Source organism: Danio rerio, chromosome 13, assembly GCF_049306965.1.
Source record: "Danio rerio strain Tuebingen ecotype United States chromosome 13, GRCz12tu, whole genome shotgun sequence".
Taxonomy (NCBI): Eukaryota; Metazoa; Chordata; class Actinopteri; order Cypriniformes; family Danionidae; genus Danio; species Danio rerio.
In genome coordinates this window covers 27,877,362-27,895,801 of record NC_133188.1, presented here as the reverse complement: position 1 = coordinate 27,895,801, position 18,440 = coordinate 27,877,362, and the positions used below count along the sequence as shown (strand labels likewise).

The 18,440-nt window shown below is 34.7% G+C and overlaps 3 protein-coding genes across 5 annotated transcripts; 1 reads left to right on the top strand and 2 right to left on the bottom strand.

The window, feature by feature from the left end:
• Positions 1 to 87: 87 nt before the first annotated feature.
• adam8a (ADAM metallopeptidase domain 8a) lies at positions 88 to 10,791 on the bottom strand. 3 transcript variants are annotated; one of them, XM_073919410.1, is made up of 25 exons: positions 10,628 to 10,791; positions 7,953 to 8,047; positions 7,792 to 7,865; positions 7,630 to 7,708; positions 7,455 to 7,531; positions 7,057 to 7,240; positions 6,784 to 6,849; positions 6,630 to 6,698; positions 6,361 to 6,530; positions 5,950 to 6,034; positions 5,708 to 5,841; positions 5,036 to 5,213; positions 4,094 to 4,183; positions 3,788 to 3,983; positions 3,580 to 3,646; positions 3,327 to 3,495; positions 3,163 to 3,240; positions 2,853 to 2,937; positions 2,641 to 2,755; positions 2,363 to 2,546; positions 2,200 to 2,235; positions 2,052 to 2,108; positions 1,371 to 1,442; positions 1,191 to 1,265; positions 88 to 815 (listed from the first exon to the last, which is right to left on the bottom strand). In XM_073919410.1, exons 2-25 carry the CDS (start codon positions 8,019 to 8,021, stop codon positions 771 to 773), a joined length of 2,454 nt encoding a protein of 817 aa, XP_073775511.1. In that variant the 5' UTR covers positions 8,022 to 8,047; positions 10,628 to 10,791; the 3' UTR covers positions 88 to 770. The 3 variants fall into 3 exon arrangements, with proteins under 3 accessions (XP_073775511.1, XP_068081042.1, NP_956931.1); XM_068224941.1 differs by lacking the exon at positions 10,628 to 10,791 and adding an exon at positions 8,140 to 8,260; NM_200637.1 differs by lacking the exon at positions 10,628 to 10,791 and adding an exon at positions 8,156 to 8,243.
• On the top strand, positions 10,466 to 14,390 carry znf511 (zinc finger protein 511). Its single transcript, NM_001004531.1, has 6 exons — positions 10,466 to 10,683; positions 10,797 to 10,870; positions 11,986 to 12,187; positions 13,739 to 13,863; positions 13,954 to 14,118; positions 14,224 to 14,390. Exons 1-6 carry the CDS (start codon positions 10,483 to 10,485, stop codon positions 14,288 to 14,290), a joined length of 834 nt encoding a protein of 277 aa, NP_001004531.1. The 5' UTR covers positions 10,466 to 10,482; the 3' UTR covers positions 14,291 to 14,390.
• A 664-nt stretch (positions 14,391 to 15,054) lies between these two features.
• On the bottom strand, positions 15,055 to 17,486 carry msx3 (muscle segment homeobox 3). Its single transcript, NM_131272.2, has 2 exons — positions 16,970 to 17,486; positions 15,055 to 16,566 (listed from the first exon to the last, which is right to left on the bottom strand). Exons 1-2 carry the CDS (start codon positions 17,373 to 17,375, stop codon positions 16,151 to 16,153), a joined length of 822 nt encoding a protein of 273 aa, NP_571347.2. The 5' UTR covers positions 17,376 to 17,486; the 3' UTR covers positions 15,055 to 16,150.
• Positions 17,487 to 18,440: the final 954 nt, after the last annotated feature.

Genomic DNA, 18,440 nt, shown 5'->3' with positions numbered 1-18,440 from the left:
TTACTAGGCAACAAAATACAGGGTGCCGTAGAGGTCATTTCGCTCACTTGAAAATGCGATTTGAAATATTAAATGAGTATAAAGACATTTTGAGAAACGTGAAAAAGTTTATTACAGTACACAGAATAAAAAAGAGAGCATTCTCACATTTAAAGAGTAAAATCAGCCCAGCTGAGATCATTGCAAACTTGAAGTCTAAACATTAGGCGGGCAAAACAAATGTTTGCCTTAGTCTGAGTGCAAAAGGATCACAAGAAAAACGTATGAAAGTTAAATATTGTAAAAAGGAAATGAGGTAAACAAGACCAAATAGATAAAGTATGTTGAAATTACAAGAAATTACCTAAAATAATGAAAATAAGATTTCAATTTAAAGATATAAAATGCCAAATACATGACGTTTCAGAAACATGAATGAACACACTTTTATACTGCATGACAGACTCTTTCCTTTCTCACTTAGTAGACTTACATGGAGTCAGTCAGAAACTGCTGACTGTAAACAGCTGAATAACATTCTTTAAAATTAAAATAGCCTAAAATAAATAGATAATAAAGAAAGCACAAAATTCAGCAGACGACAGTACAAACAAATCGTACCAAATCAGTAAAGTGAGTGATTCCTTGAGTGCAAATTCGGTCACCATCTTTCCCTTCCTTAACGTCATCTTACTATTCAGAGCCACACCACAAAGAAAGAGCTTTGTTCAGCTCATGAACCGCTTCTTCTGAGGCTCCCAGTGATTCATAGTAACTCATACTGCTCCAGATCATCTGGGCCACGCTGGAGGTTTCAGTGCAACTTTCTGGATTACCTAAAGTAGATGCAAAAGAGATTTTAAAGCACTGACATTCATTCACACAATTAGACTGTATAAACGCTCAAAAATATTTGAATTAAGAGACAGTTCATTATTCAATTAATTTTGTCATCACTTGTTACTCAACCACTGTTTAACACAAAACAAGATATTCTGAAGAATGTTGAAGCCTTTGGCATCCATAATGGGGACAAAAAGGTTGAAAAAAAGTTTAATGAGGTCAATGGCTAATGAGGTCAATTCTTCAGAATATCTTCCTTTGTGAACAACAGAAGCAATAAATCTCATCAAGATTTGTAACTATTGGAGTATGAGATTTTATGTAAATCTCTTTAAGATATTTCACTATGCAAAGTGATAAAAGATTACCTGAGGTGGAGTGAATACTGGCTGAGGCCCGCTGGGTTTCACAGGAGGCACTGGAGGTGATTTGGATTTAGTCACCTACAGTATATGCAAACAAATAGAGATATTTGTATGTTATTTATGTAATATAGAGTGCAGCAAATTGAATCAAGACCAAATCTTTTAGAAAAAATGTGCTCTTACAGCTTTAGATGCCAGTGGTGGTAATGGTCTTGAAGGAGGCAGGGGTTTAGCTGCTGGCAGTAGGGGTTTTGCCTAAAACAAAATTTAGACAAGACATAAGTCTCACAACACTCTTTAGTTTCACAAGGACAAACTGCTTTACCTTCATATCATTTCTGAAGTGAGCTTAGTCATTAAAAGTACCTCCATTAAATTGACAATTATATGGACTATTATTATTCAGTACTGTATGTACACTACTGTTCAAAATTTAAAGAGGATTTGTAAATCATTCTAAAAGAAGACTTTTCGATGTTCACATTTATTTGATTATAAATATATTGAGAAATATAACAAATATTACAAAAATTACAAAAATATTACATAAAAAATACTATATTTTAAAAATAAATATTATTCTATATACTAAAATTCTAATCATTCTTATAATTGCAGAATTTTCAGTCCTCAGTGTCACATGACTCTTCAAAAATAATTTAATTATTCTAATTTGGTTAACAAAAATGTGTTAATAAACTATCCTTATTTATTTAATGTAAATATCTTTTGTACCATTTTATATGTCTTTCCTGTCACTTTTGATCAATTTACCGTATTATTGCTGAATAAAAGTATTTCTTTATTTCCAAAAAGCATTACCAAAATACCCAACTTTGTAAATGCTAATTAAGATTTTCTCACCTGAGGAGGATAAATATTTTTGGAAATGGCAGAAGGTGGTACAGGAGGCTTCATTATCTAAAAAAAAAAAACATGTTTAAACATTAAAGATTTTTATTCAGGAATAGAATCAAATACAAATGCTTAATTGTTGCAGAAGATGAACTACCTGTTCATTTCTGGTCTGTGGTGCATTCTTTGGAGGCTGTGCGTAATGCAAAAAAAAGTGGTATTTAGATTTATATTCAGTAATTTCCTTCATCATTTATTCTAAAAATAACATTCAATACAAAATATAAAATTAAGCAGCTCATTTCAAGCCTAAATTTTACCATTGGTGCTGGTCTACAGGGCATAGCCGCAGACCGAAGAGGTTTACAGGCCTGAGTAGCAGACGACTCAAGGAAAGTTGGTTGACTGATACGTGGCTGTGCAATTCTGGGGCTGTTCTTTGCGCTTCCTGGTTGAAATGCAGGATTGCATTGGCCTGAAGAAGAGTGGATGCCCTTCTGTGGCCTTTTAGAAAAAGAAAGTGCTACTTTAATCTCAAAACAATTGTAATGCATACAACCATAAATGAATGATCACAGAAATCAATAAGACGTCTTACCTTTTCTTTCTAAATTCTGTTATTTTGTTTCTGTTATACACCAGCGCTCCAATAATAATGATCAGCACAAGGATGGCTAAAGATGTAGTAACACCAATAACCACAGATTTTCTCACTGAAGATGAAAATCAGACAGTTGACAGTAAATAGAATTAGTTTTCGGTTGAATACCTTGAGGTAATTCAGAATATAATGGAATGTAATTGTTTTACTTTTGTGAAGTTCTGAGAGTTGAATATCACAATAGGGTGGTGCCCAGCCTGGATCGCAGTGACACTTCAACTCGTGGTTGCACACCTTTAAAATATAAGTAGACAATAAAGTTACATGTGTTTATGCATTCAACAATATATTTTCCAGACAAGACAATATACTGTTTTTAAAACGACTTATTAATAGAACACAAAATGAATTTATGACAAGCAGGACATTATAACTTTAAAAATGATAAATACACTTTAAAATAAATAAATAATAAAATTTATATACATAAAAACGAAAAGTTAGAATTAAATCATATACCCCACGATTGTTGCATTTATTCGAGCAGTTCTCAGTGCCGTACATACTGATATCGAGGCAAAGGCTTTTGTAACACACCTGTTGATTGAAAAATATATTGGAAATAAATGAATAAATAAAGCTTTTGTCCACTGGGTATTTTTACACATTGATTCTTTAATGACCTTATTTGTGCCACATTTGGTGCCTGTAGGAACCATGCCTAAGTCTTCTGTGGGTGATGAATCCAAAGCCATGTAGCAGGTTCTTGATTGAACATTTACATTTGCTTTTTTGTTGGTTTTTGGAAAAGGATTCCCACCATAACAGTATATTCTCCCACATTTTCGGTGTCTATAGGTTTTTTTTAAAAAGTCTTGTTAGAAAACAAAAGTCTTTAGCCTTCAGCCATCAAAAAAAAAGGAAGGTTGAACTTACTCAGCGCTTTTGGAGGTTCTGTCAATCACATTATACTGAAAGCAGGCGTCATCATCCACATCAGCACCTAAGCACAGGGATATTACAGGTTATAGCAAAAATACTTGTATGAAACTTCATTTAATAAAAAAACGCTGATTATTAAACACTGAAATAGTAAAACAGTAGTAGTAAATGATCCATAATGCAGTATTTGAGAAATGAGTACCTGATCCCCACAGCATCTTGCAGTGTTCCTTGTGTGTTGGACATTGTCCGTTGTAACAGTATCCCTGATTATAATTGCAGGGGAGTCCATTCATCTTATAATCATCTTCAGGACAGAAAGCTGACTCTCCTGTACAGTATTCGTCCAAATCACAGTCGTGAGCACTTTTTCTGCACAGGCTGCCTGTATGTTTCAGCTAGAATGGCGGATGAATGAGACAAACTGAGATGTAATTTACTTTCACATGTTCAGAACAAGTTCAAAATTGTGTTCGGTATTGAGTCTGATGGGCAGCTTTTCTGATACCTGGCAATTGTGGCAGCACTCGCCATGTGCACAACGGGCACCTTCAGTTAGTCGACAAGTGGTGGCATTACAGCAGGGGTTGTTGCATTCCTAAAATCATATCAGTTTTCATGGGTCAACAAAATGCATGTTTTTTTTGCTGAACACACAATTACTTAAATGTTTTTTTAAATATAACTTTTTTCAGCATGAAAAATTAATGGGTTAGTTCACAACACAGTGAAGATGTTGTACTTATTTATTCACCCTCATGTGATTATAAACTTTAAGTAATGAGTACCTCAGTGCACAAATGAATGTTTTTTTATGAAATCAAAAAGATTTAAGAATTATTATTAACAAATGTTCCTCTAGGACCACAGCATCCTATTAGAATTCATTCTGAGAGATTATGTGACACTGAAAACTACTGGTTATAGGAAAATATTCTATATTTAGAATATATTACAATAGAAATCAGTTAATATAACAGTTATTGTACTTTAAACTATATTAACATTTACAATAGCTGTTTTACTGTATTTTGTAAACACATTAGAAATTTACACCTTTTGAACCACTAACTGAGACACAAAACTTTCATCATTAAAAGAAACCGCAAACCCAAAATGAAGATTCATTTTATTAATTATCATTGTTTAATTCACCCAAATGCCATTCCACTAGCAACAGGTGATGTGGACTTATATAATAACAATATTTTTTTATATTTATTGTGATAATGATATTAATGATGATATAATTCCACTGAGAGACAAAAGAGTCATGGGTCTTTGGAGAAATAATAAATTGTCATATATATAGTGTGTGTGTGTGTGTGTGTGTGTGTGTGTGTATATATATATATATAGACTCAAATACACACATCAATTTTAGTGATGTCATGCTGTAACTGAGAAACCAACATTTTTTTTTTTTTATATATAAACAAAAGTGACAAACCTCAACAGTTCCGCAGTCACACTCCTCGCCTTTTTCAACGAAGGCATTTCCACAAACTGGACCTCCATATATCTGACCCTCATTTGGCACATCTATTAGACAGTTGGTGTCATAGTTCTCCAAAAACGCCTTTAAAGATGACTGACTGCAAGTACTGAATGAATCTGGGTAAATAGACCTGTTGGAAGAGTATGTAAGAAAATTATGGTCAGTGAACGACTTAAAATGCTATGCAATGCACTCGATTATCTAGAGTTGAACGTTATGATCTCATTCTACCATTCAGCATAGAGTCTGAAAGCCCCGCCCTCCTACTGCGTAATGATAGCTGCAACAGTTGAGTGCACGAAGTGTCCAGCATTCACACTTTGTTATTACAATTAAGAACATATATCATCAGCATATTTAAAGTTCATTTTTGTCTATTGGGGGCTTTTGACTAAACACACTGATTATAAAAAATATATATACAGTTTATATAAATAATATACATTTTTATAATGTTTGCACTTTAGTTTGCAAACATATGCAGTAAGATGTGTGTATACACACACCCACGCACGCACGCACGCACACACGCACACACACACACACCTCACTGCATATGTTTGCAAACCAATAAGTGATTCTCTCATGGCCTTGCATTTCTGAAGTATTTTTACTGAGACTCACCCAATGGTATCTCCCATAATGCAGCCCTTGTTAGAGGAGCATCCACAGCTTGAATCATCATGTGACATTCCCAGATTATGTCCCATTTCATGTGCAACTGTAGAAGCCACTGCAATGGGATTGCTGTTGTGGTCCTTTGAAAAGAAAGCACATCTTAATTAATGCTATTTACCACTACCTTCCAACATCAGTGATAAGTCTTAATCCATTATTTACACAAACAAACACACTCATAGGTATACCTCATTCACAGCACCAGAGGATGAAGAAGAGCACATTGCATATAATGTAGCCAACCCAACTGTGGACCCTTCAAAATCAATACCACTGAATAAAAAAAGAACAACGGTCATAAATGGATATTTCGCTGATATTTACAGTATGTTTGTCACACATGCTCCATGTAATTAGTAAAGCAATAATAATAAATTATGCAATATTGTGTGCAACTAACCCTTAAACATAAACCTAAACATTTAGTAAGCACATGCAGTTATTTAATATTGCACAGTACTTAAAATGTAGTTATACTATACTCATGACATCATGAGATATAACCATATACATTGTATAATAAAAATTGTTTAAAGGGAAAAATGCAGACAGTATACATGATCAACACAGAAGATTAAAATGAGCAATCAGTGACTCACGTAATAAAATGGGCATTATCATGTTTCTTCCTCTGAAGCAGGCTATCGCGACGCCATTTTAAAAACCGTTCCAGAGTAAGATTTGGCCTACTGCTGACATCAATTAAGTCTCTTTGAGACCAAACCTCCAGTCCAACCAACATGACACGTATGTTTAAAGGCCGGTAAAGCTAAAGGTAAGGAGGAAAATATTAAAAATATTACTTTGAAAATCCTTTTCACAATATATAATGTCATGCAGATCAAACAAATCAAAAGTCGTAGTATACCTTGTCTACGTGGTTTGCGACCAGCATCATTCTTTCTTCTATTTTCTTAAAACTTCCAAACTTCTTGTACTAAAGAAAATGTATTGATGAATTTTAATAATATAAACAAAACACTGCAGTCAATATCTATTTTTCATTAAACCACATTTCATACCTCTGTATTATCAACAACTAAAACCATCTCAACGATCTGCTGTCCTCCTCTCGGGGCTTTGTTTCTCTAAATGGCAGATGACATAAAGTTTTTGTCATAAAACTGGTAAGATAAAAAGATGCTGAGGTACAAATTAAACATTCTGCTTAATAATAATAACAATTCTCTCCATTGAAAACCGTCACTAAATATATGGTTAAATATAAAATGCTAAAAATATCACTGAAATAATTACAGCTTAGGTTTAATAACAGATTATTATAAAATCATTACCATATTTTTTCCTTTATACAGCCCACTAGACTTTGGGCCAAGGTCATAGACTGTGTCATTAATGTATCCATAGGCCCCTCGCTTGGTCCTTAAATGCTCTTGCTTGTAAATAGCATGGTCCCCATCCAAAGACTCTTCCAAGGGCTCTATCAAATAAACCTGATCGTTCACTCTCAGAAATCCTCTGTACAACAACAAGAATACATGCATTAAATATTAGTGGAAATTTTGTAAGCATTTGTCAATGTTTTCCAAAGAAATGCAACTGCGAATCAATGTTTTTACTCTACACAAAGTAGACATCAAGAATATTTAATATATATTTATGTATATTTTACAACATATTTGATGTTCAATCTATTCTTTTCAAAAGTTGCTTAATATTTAATTTTTCTTACTCCATTCCAGAACAAAGTCCCACGCTGACTGAGGAATCTTCAAAATTATGGATGTGTCCATGATAGTAGCAGTGATTCTGATATGAACACAAAAGACAATAGCATTAAGCTTCATATACACACACTGTGTCAAACATACAGCAAATTAACATGTTAGTTGAAAATTTCCACATACAAATTTGTTTGATGACTTTGTCTCGGAAATCCCATCTTCGCCATAATGTGTCAAAGTGTATTGTTTCCCTAAAAGTTCTCTATAAAACAAAGGACGAGTATAAATGCAATGCCTCCACATAGTATTAACATACATTGTTGCAATAGACAGTCCCATTCTCACCTATTTCTGTGCAAAGATATTGTCAAGTTTCTCCCATCTATAGCCACATCATATTCAAGTTGCTCAGGATATTTCTAAATAAATCAAAGCAAGCAAGCATGAATAAAAGTAACTCAATCATCCAGTGTAAATGTCAATAAGTCAGTTATTAAAGTAAGGACCTGGAGGGAAGAGGCGCTTCTTCTGGTTCTCCCTCTCAATGCCTGAAGCCGGACCACATCATAGCGCATCACATGAGGTAAAGCCTCCAGACTCTCTACAGCAACAAACAAATCACCACCACAGGATTAAATTACATGTAAAACACATCACGCAAACTGACATGACTCGCTGTTAAAGAATCCTCACATATCTGTGCGCTCACCCCATGTATAAACGAAAGAAAGCAGCGTTATAAATAGTCCAGTGTATCGCATGGCTCGCTGTGCTGTGTGTGCTCTCGCTCCGGGACTCGAGGGCTGCTGCTGCTGTCTGTGGGAACAAACTCGGGCTACTTGAAAGTTAAAGCTCCGCCTCGGTTATACGGTAAATTAGCATAGAAGTTTACGACCTCCTCATCCGGTAATAACAAACTGGTCAGTAATGAGTCACAGACCGGTCAATGTGACCGTTTTCTTATGAAGCATCAATATCATAATACGCTAAATAGTTAATAGTTATTATATCTGTATCTTAGGACTTTGTGATTGTTAAAATATAATATAATATAATTTAATATAATATAATATAATATAATTATTCATACATTTATTTATTTATTTTTATTCTTATGCGTTTGATTATTAATTTATCTATAATTAAGATTTTATTTATTTTCCATAATAAAACAGCTGACTTGTTTTTTTTTTTTTCAAATCTGTAACTGAAACAAAAGCTGCACAATCTGGTTAAGCTCCCAAGGTGGATTTTTTTTTTTTTTTTTTTGCATTGTCAACATTTAGCAAGATGGTATAATTGGACTATAAATGTATACATTACTATTCTTATACATAATTTGTGCTACTAAAAAAATAACTAAATATTACAGCACTAAATACTATATAGTCCTTTTAGTTTCTTTTTTTTTTACTTTTGACTTCTTTCTTGACTATTGTGATTTTGTTTATACATAGTATAACATTTTCTAAACAATTTGCATTAATAAAATGCTACTCTGGGCCTCCAGTGCCAATTAATTTAATTTATAATTAATTTTATTTATTACACTGATATTCTTTGAGGCACAACTTCACAAAAGCATACAAATTGTTTCAGGTGAATTTATGAAATTATAGGAAGAGCGGTTTTGTAAATTTGTGCTGAGATGAGATTTTGTCATCACCTGGAGGATGATGTCATTGAGGATGTGGGTTTTGTTCGTTATTACTAAAAGGATATTACAAAAGACTATCCGGGACAAAGAGTTCAACTGAAGACACAGGGAGAAAACTAAAAATTATCACCAAATAAATCCAGATGTTATATATTGATTGATCTTTTTTAAATATTTAACCTACTTTTAAAATAGTTATAAGCTATTATAAAAATAATTAGAGTGAAAATCCAACAATGAAGCACTTGACTATTAATAAATAGCCAAGGCAAAAATGCCATGAATAGTAAAAGTGACACATTTTTTACAAATATTTTAAAGCTTACTTCTTGCAGTGATATTTTCTTTAATACTTTAATATATGAGGATATGGCAACACGGTGGCCTCGGCTGGGTCAGTTGGCATTTCTGTGTGGAGTTTGCATGTTCTCCCCGTGTTCGCATGGGTTTCGTCCAGGTGCTTCGGTTTCCCCCACAATCCAAAGACATGCCGGTATAGGTGAATTGAATAGGCTAAACTGTCCGTAGTGTATGTGAGTGTGTGCAAGAGTGTGTGGGTGTTTCCCAATGTTGGGTTGCAGCAGGAAATACATCCGCAGCATAAAACATATGCTGGATAAGTTGCCGGTTCATTTCACTGTAGCGACCTCAGATTAATAAAGGGACTAAGCCGAAAAGAAAATGAATGAAAGAATGAATGAATGAGACCTGAAACTTGCCTTTAGTACTTATTCATTGTTGCTCTTGTGTAAATTGCTTCCTTGTCCTCATTTGTAAGTCGCTTTGGATAAAAGCGTCTGCTAAATGACTAAATGTAAATGTAAATGAATGAGGGTATTTTCCCAATGATGGGTTGCAGCTGGAAGGGCATCCGTTGTGTAAATCATATGCTCAATAAGTTGGCGGTTCATTCCTCTGTGGCAACCCTAAGTTAATAAAGGGACCAAACCGAAAAGAAAATGAATGAATGGGAATTTCAGCTGCATGAACACACGGTTGCAGCATCTTCGATAGGACAAACAGTCCGGAAAAGGGATCGAATTGCGAAAATAACTTTGCTGACATCAAGTGGTTATATTTTGCAGGTGCAGGTTTGTTTTTAGCTACTTTTATTTTGCTTTTATTTTTGTTTTGTTTTTTACGTAGTCTCACTTGTGTGTACAGACTGTTACAGCCTCCTATGGATGTATATATAATACATTTTTTAATTGGCTAACACTTTGTTTTGAAACAATATAAAAATGTATACTTTCTCGCAAGCTCTGGGTGCCGTCAATCCAATAAAGCGGCTTTTATTTTGAAAGGCTTTTGAACAGGCAATCGAAAGGCGGGTGCTCGCAGAGAGTATGTTTGTGTTAACTTATATTTAATAACATATAATGTTGCAACCCGAAATAATTGAATTTTTGGCCTCTACTACACCACAAATTCTGGCAAAGAACATACCGGTAACTGAAAACAGGGAATCCAAGAGGCATGATATACAACAAAAAGCCGAAGCTGGAGAAGAAAAAGCTGTATCACCTTTTGAATTCAGACCTCAACGACTTCGATTTGCTGTGGAAGATGAATATTTTGAGGTAAAACTATTGTGTTTTATCGGTTGCACTACAGGAAAGTGCCGTACAACGCATGTTTACTTCTCAGCGTGACGACGTGACCAGCAATGACATGTGTGATGTTTCTTCAACAGGATGGCGACATAAACAGACACATGTACCTACAGAATATCGTGACGTCATTTGTGGATGACAAACAGCCTCCAACGTGAGTGATTTTCTTACTGAGATGACTTTTGTTAATTATCAAAACCGCTAATAAATCAGAGTTTGTTAAACATTAAAGTATGTTTCATGTAGTTAGTTGGTGGTTTTGTTTTGTGTAGCTGTCAAATGTATCTTTTATGTGACTTCTGATGACTACTGATAGTATTAGTGTTGTCAGAATTAAAACAGTTACTGTGTATAAGGTAATTTGATTTTTACAGAGTTTTCAATCTTTTCCCAAATACAATCATTGTTCAATAAAAAGCCCCTGGGTGTTTTTTTTTTAAGTAAACTGTGTTTTTTTTTTTGGAAGTAAGCTGTGTTTTGTAAATGTGCAAGATTTCATTAGCTGTTGCAGGAAAATAATCAGAATAATTTCAAGGATCTGCATATGGTAAAAGTGTTTGCACCAGTGAGTTTACATTAATACAGTGCACTCAAGTTATACAATGTTATATGAATGCTAATCAAGCAGCGTGAAGAGCAATTTTATAAAGCTAAAAGTATAGCTGGCAGGAAAAGACACTGGAAAAAAACACTATCCCCTAGGTGAAAAATAAAGTGGATAAAGACCTAATATTTTTTATAAAGAATAAATAGTATATATGGATCTTTAATGTTCATTTAATTAATATTAATATTTTTTTATTTTTGTTAAGATAATTTCTTATATTATATGAGAGAGAGAGAGAGAGAGAGAGAGAGATTGAGTTTGAGATTGTTTACAATATATCATTTTTCTATTTATTTTTATTATTTTCTTTATTTGTTAGTTAGTATTTCATTTTTATTTATTATTTTATGAATTATATAAATAGTTTCTTTTATTACATATGATTTAAAATGACCATCATCCTGTTTATGAAGTATTTACTTATTTATTAATTGTCATTTATTTTATACTTTATAAGTTTTTCCCCCGCCCAAAAATTTTAATCATTTCCAATAGTGCTTCCTCCCAGCCTGCAGACCTATTTTAAAAACCTTTGTGCCAGTGAATTTCCACCATCAAGAATACAATTAATGACTCCACAATTGGAAAAGACTGAAACGTCTTGAGCAACATCCTTGTGACTTAATACTAATGTGCCACTTATATCTTAAACCTCTTCCCAGTATCTCTGAGTTCAGGTGTCACATTGCAGGATGCAAACAATTATTCGACACACTGGAAGGATATGAGCACCACTACAATGCATTACATCGAAACGTGTGCTCCAACTGTAAGCGATCGTTTCCATCAAATCGCCTGCTGGAGATCCACATATTGGAGTGGCATGACTCTCTCTTCCAGATCATGGCGGAGAAACAATGCATGGTAATCTCATTTTCAATACCATTTTGGAGTGTAGAGAGTGATATATAAAGTGTTGTGGCCAATAATGATAGCATTGTGTGAATGTGTGGTAGATGTAGATTTATACTTTAGTCAACATTTGAAGTGTATCAAAAAAGTTAATCAAAATGGTCCCAAGCCAAGAATGGGTGTTGTTTAATAGTTTTAGGACATTTTTAAAGCCAGATTGGAGTGCAGTGAGTGATATCACCCTTTGAATTGTTTTTCTTTTTTTAATATTTCCCAAACGATGTTTAACAGAGCATGGAAATTTTCTGTTTGTCTGATAACATTTTTTCTTCTGGAGAAAGTCTTATTTGTTTTATTTAGGCTACAATAAATTGTATTAAATTTTTTTAAGAACCATTTTAAGTTCAAAATTATCAACCCGTTTTAAGATATCTGGTTTTTCGATAGTCTACAGAACAAACCATTGTTATACAATGACTTGCCTAATTACCCTAACCTGCCTAGTTAAACTAATTAACCCAGTTAAGCATTTAAATGTCACTTTAAGCAATATAGAAGTTTCTTGAAAAATGTCTAGTAAAATATTATTTACTGTCATCATGGCAAAGATAAAATAAATCAGTTATTAGAAATGAGTAATTAAAACTATTATGTTTGATAGGGTGGGAAGGGGGAATTATTCAGTGGGGCTAATAGTTCTGACTCAACTGTATTATATATATATTGTGGCCACGTGATTCATTATAGAATCGTGTGAATTGTGGATAAATCATTTGAAGTATATAAAAAAATGATCAAAATTGTCAAGCTAAAAATGGGTGTTGTTGTTTTTAGGACATTAGCAAAACCTCTAAATAAGTCAATAGTTTTAGGACCACTTTGATAAAAGTTTTTGATCCAGTGTATATGTTGACTACTGTTAACTGTTATAGATATATAAATTGACCACAGATTGATAAAACAAATATATTAGAGAGAATTCTTATATGAATTATTTGTGTAAATGCCTACCAGATTAGAAAAACTGTAAAAACATTTACTCACAGAAGTAAGCTTCACATTTAACTAGATCCAAGAGAAATGCTGCCATCTACTGGTTTCATCCGCAAGTTGTAGTAGGAATAGTTCTAACACAAAAATGACAGTTCTGTCATCTTTGACTATTTTCTGTTAAACGCCCAAAAATACACGTTTTATTTTTATTATAATATTTTTTATAATGCTAGCCATTGACTTTCATTGTATATTTTCCTATGATGGATGTCAGACAGTGGCTATGGGTTACCGAAATTCTTCAAAATATATTCTTTGTATACAGCAGAAAAAAATTTAAATACAATTTTGGAACAGTTTGGTTGAGGAAATACTGATTCATTTTGGCGCTTAAAACGTTGAAACTCATTTTAAAAGAAGCAAAAATAAGTGAAATTAAATATTAGTACATATATCATTATATATCTTCCCTACTCTCGATACGCCATTTAAACCAGCAAATATATTTTTTTCTCTGCTTTTTCTCTGATAAACATCTGTTAATTCTGTTTTACTAATATTGCTTTTCAGTATGAGTGCTTGGTTGAAGGATGTGGACTGAAATTCAAAACGAGCAAAGAAAGGAAAGATCATCTAATCAGAACGCATAGCTATCCAGCGGACTTCAGATTTGACAAGTCAAAGAAGATCGGAAGGTTTGGTGTTAATACAGAATGTCAGTTTTGTCATTACATTTTGGCTTTTTTATTATGTGCTAATTTTAAGCATGATAATCACATCAACAGAACAACAGAAAAAAAGACTCAACAGAAGAAGGATGCACATATGGAAGTTTCTGCAACCGTTCTGCAACAAGAAAGCTCTGAGTCCATGGATTTTTCGCTGACCCCAGAGCCTGTGGAAACAGAACCAATGCAGGCAGCTAATCTAAAACCACGATACTCATACAAGTGGGTGGATTCTAGGTCATGGATTAATATAAATACTTGATTAAGTTTCATTACCCTGTAGACTCAGTGATCAGAACTATCTGTTGATTATTATCTTTCCTTCAGAGTTCCATCATCCATTTGTTTCGGTCAAGGCTCAGTCAGAGGCTTCAGAGGAAGGAGGAAGAAATAGGCCAAAGCTTTTCTTCATCGCTAACAGCTCACCACATGAGCTCAGTAAAGCATTTGTTTGTTGAGAGCTGTATTTTTATAATAAAAATCATGAAAGCAAACTTTAAAAAGGTTTTTTTTTCTTATGTGGCATATGGCTTTAGAATGCAAAACCTGACAGATGATTGTAGTGAAAAGATTATAAGTAAAATGTCAAGCGGAGTATCTTAATTTCAATTCAGGGATGTTATGCATTGCAGTAAATGTAAGTGCTTCTAGATGCTGCTTTCAACGAATGGCACAGAATTGTTTGCTGAATCGCTTCATGCTTCAGGTAAAAAACACGGGGTGTAATTATGGGGGACCTAATAAAAAACTTGTGACAAATTGCAACAAACATGTTTTTTTGAATCAGATTTACAGGGGTTGAATTTTGTAACGTGTAGAGGTTATATGAAGGGCTTGCGTTTAATACCCAATGGGCCAGGAATTCTCACCGTTACAGTTTGGTCTGTTCAGTAAATAGATTATTTTTGTTATATCTTTATATTAATTTTAGGAGCATGTTCGTGTATCTTGTAAATGTTCGTTTTGTATATTTAGCGCTGATCGTTTGTAATTAAACCTTTGCAATCGTCGATTTCTGAAAAATATATGGAGCAACGCGTTGCTGTCACAAATGTTACAAAGCGCTTTTTATTTAGATTCACTAAACGTAAGTGATTAAAACAGCAGGACTGTTAGGTTGAATTGAAAGGTTTTAAATAATGACATTGTACACATCAGTTTCTGTGAAGATTTATTTTAATGCAAAAGATTATTTCTAATTTGTATATACATATAAAATATACAATAATTTACAGAAGATAAATGTAAACAGTGTATAAATATCAGCAATTCTGTTTGTATTTTTGTTCAAAGGGAATGCAAAATCTGTAATATATACGTGTATTTACAATAATAAAAAAATCTAGACATTATTCTTACAACCTAGCAAACTAGCATACATGTAGTCTACTGAAGGGATTATGGCTAAACAGGCGAAAATCAAAAAACACAGGCCAAAATACTCTGTGTCCCAAAAGGTTTGGGAAGAAAAAGTATAGAGTAATTGAAGATGCTGTTTCTCGTTGATCATATTCAATAAAGACCAACCAAATAACAAATCGAATATCTGAAACTAATAGCGGGCAGAAATAAAAACAAGTAACCAGATTGGCAGTAGAGAATTTGCTAATTTTGATATCTGAGCACAATCTTTGTAATATTCTACAAAATATTTGGTTTGAGTGAAAATACATGGATTAATTTAAAAAAGGCTCTTACAATCCATTTAGGCCCCAATTAGGGCAGACCTATGGAAAGTAGCAATGACACAGTAAAACTTTTATTTTTACGGTATAGGCCTATTCTGCTGCCAGTCGAAACAAGCACTTTAATTTAAAAAAAAATAGTAATTATAAGGTCTTCTTTAAGAGCTTTTTGGAACTGGCACAAACCAGGAGTTTATTTTCGCATCACACATCAACAAATGATGCTGCTCTAGAAACTTTCTAGATCGGCTGTGCCCTTGAAATAATCTACTGGAAATATTTTCTCTGAGACTAAGACAATTATTCACATAGCGGTGTGTCTGTAGGCTATACTTGTATAATACAGCATAAAGTCTTCTGTATTAAGGGGAATATTCATTGCACTTTTAAAACCAATTTGGGTACTATTACTTTTGGAATAAACCGTGTGGATTACAAAAATAATTTATTTTAAATTTTTGCATTTGCTTAAGTTCTATAAAGGAAACATATTTGCAATTTCACACGTCTTTTGACTGGCAGAATTGCAGCAGTTACAGACGGTGAATTGAAGGACGTGCTTCAGTCTGTTAAGACAAATAATACATTCCGTAGGTCACTGGCCCACCGAAAAGTCCCGGGACTGGTAAGGCAGGTCTGGGAAAGGAGCTGGACGGTCCGTAGAGTGGTGGAGAACCAACATGTGTTCCGAGTGGGAACGGAAAGGCGAACGCAGGTAATAACGGCTTGGTTGCAAGTTTCAGTTTCTCTAGTTCGGCCTCCTGGAGTCTTTTTGCCTTCGCCCGTCTGTTTTGAAACCAGATTTTAACTTGAGTCTCTGTGAGGTTGAGTGAATTGGAAAATTCCGCTCTCTCTGCAATAGAAAGATACTGTTTTTGACGAAATTTTCTCTCCAAAGCGAGCAACTGCGAGGTGGTAAACGGGGTCCGCGGTTTTCGGTTGTTCTTGTGCTTTCTGAGGGTACAGGGGGGTGGACTTGAATGCCCTGAAATTATTAAAAACATTCAACAGATTAATTACAATTACATTGGCAAGGTAACAGGTGCTATTTATACTTTTTTGTTCTGCCGAAGTTAATTTTAAAGACTAGTCTATCCCCAAGGTCTGAATTATACATAGGCCTGAACATTTTTTTTAAAATGTATTCACTAAATTTTCATTGTTAAAATGAATGCGTATTCGTAGCAGGAATACTGGATAATAATTCTACAATTAGATGACATCAATATCTTCATCTGCACATCACATAGTAGTGTAATTTTTTTTTAAGTCTGTGTATATGTATTAGCAGCTATTCAGCTTCATTCCTGAGCGCGTTTAACTGCATGTATTTTATAATCGTCAAACTGTCATGCATCATCATGTACAATTATTGCTGAGGTGCTTACTTGGCGGAGAAGTGTACGAGGTTGTCTGAAACCAGCCGGACTGTCCCTTGTCACTTAGTTCTTCCATATCCCCTCTCTTGCAGTCGGAGAGGTTGGAGACGCTCTCCACTGGGATCTTCCTATCTGCGTAAAGAGCCATGGGCGAGAGCTTCAGCCGCTCATCCGCACCGGATGTCGGAGATATAATACCAGCTTCAGAAGACGTGTATAAAGTCCGTGAGCTTGTTCTGTCTGATATTAAAGATTCCACACTGAACGGGAGACTCAGCGCTTTGCCTTTACATCCTTTGACAGCCGCTTTATCGTTGGATTGAGCATCCTCTTTGTCCGCGCTTTTGCGCTCCTGTAGTTTTCCTTCTTGGGAGAGTGGCCCTTCAGAATTCATCATAGATGATAAAGGGGCCATACAACAAGAATATGTGAGTCGTCCTGAACTGTACTCTGGTCCAGCAGCGCTTCCCTTCTGCCGTCGCGCTTTTGCGACGCTTGCCTCGCTCTCCAAGCAGAGCGCACTCGCAGCTATAAACTTCCAAAAGTTCGCTTTTTTCCCTGCCGCCCTCCAATCGGCTTGACATTTCACCCACATGACTTTCCGCGTACTCGTCCTGATTGGTCCAAGCAGTTTCTTTGAGACGTCACAATGATTTTGAAAGAAATGTTGCATGGTTAATCATACTTGTCTTGCCGAGGTGGTTTATTGATTGCTCTGGGGGCTCCAGTCTTGGAGGCAAGGAGCCATTTGAGAAGTTTTGTTGCAATTAACCAGAGGGGATGTCTGTATAGCGGGCCTCCGTACTCATTAACTGAACTCTTATTGAAAACATACAGCGAAACAAACCACTTCCTTGGCCTCTTCGTCCACGATTTCTGGGATATTTACTTTATAAAAGCGCTGGATAAACTGAACATTTTTATATCACACGTGTCATAGAAGTGTTTGTTCAACATGCATAAAATAGCTAATAATAATAATGATAATAATAAATGTTTTTGATTGGCATTTTAGTTTTCACTTTAAAAAATGCGTCTGTTTCACATTATAAACAGGATCATGTTTAACTGAGGAAGAAACGCTTTCAAAGATTCCCGTAAAATGTGACGGGACAAAATGATGTGACTGAATTGACGATGATTTTGTCACGCTGCATTACAGCAATTTAAAGCTTGTCTTGGCCCTTTAAGACTGCAGAAAGCCTCCATTGAGGCGCAACTGGCAACCCCTCACCGTAAGTCAAAGCATTTCATAACGCAGACAAGCCCTGTTTTGGAAGGCGCCAGTCTCGGCAAGATCAAAAAGGAAGCTACCTCAGGGAGAATATGCAACAGTTAACTCCACTTAACCAATTGTCCTCGAAGAGTTTAATGTCAAGGCAATAGCCAGAGGGCAATCAGTTCCCACAGACAGCGCGCACCACTCAGTTAACTGTTGCCTCACTATATGTCTCCTTCTAGAAGACTTAGACTTGATCAT

Coding starts and splice junctions, on each gene's coding strand:
- adam8a (NM_200637.1), bottom strand. CDS start 8,207: ATGCGATACACTGGACTATTTATAACGCTGCTTTCTTTCGTTTATACA. Junction 2,938..3,162: donor ATAAATGCAACAATCGTGGG/GTATATGATTTA, acceptor TATATTTTAAAG/GTGTGCAACCACGAGTTGAA. Junction 2,756..2,852: donor ACTCTCAGAACTTCACAAAA/GTAAAACAATTA, acceptor TTTCATCTTCAG/TGAGAAAATCTGTGGTTATT.
- znf511 (NM_001004531.1), top strand. CDS start 10,483: ATGTTGCAACCCGAAATAATTGAATTTTTGGCCTCTACTACACCACAA. Junction 10,871..11,985: donor GATGACAAACAGCCTCCAAC/GTGAGTGATTTT, acceptor ACCTCTTCCCAG/TATCTCTGAGTTCAGGTGTC. Junction 12,188..13,738: donor TGGCGGAGAAACAATGCATG/GTAATCTCATTT, acceptor ATTGCTTTTCAG/TATGAGTGCTTGGTTGAAGG.
- msx3 (NM_131272.2), bottom strand. CDS start 17,375: ATGGCCCCTTTATCATCTATGATGAATTCTGAAGGGCCACTCTCCCAA. Junction 16,567..16,969: donor CTCGTACACTTCTCCGCCAA/GTAAGCACCTCA, acceptor TAATAATTTCAG/GGCATTCAAGTCCACCCCCC.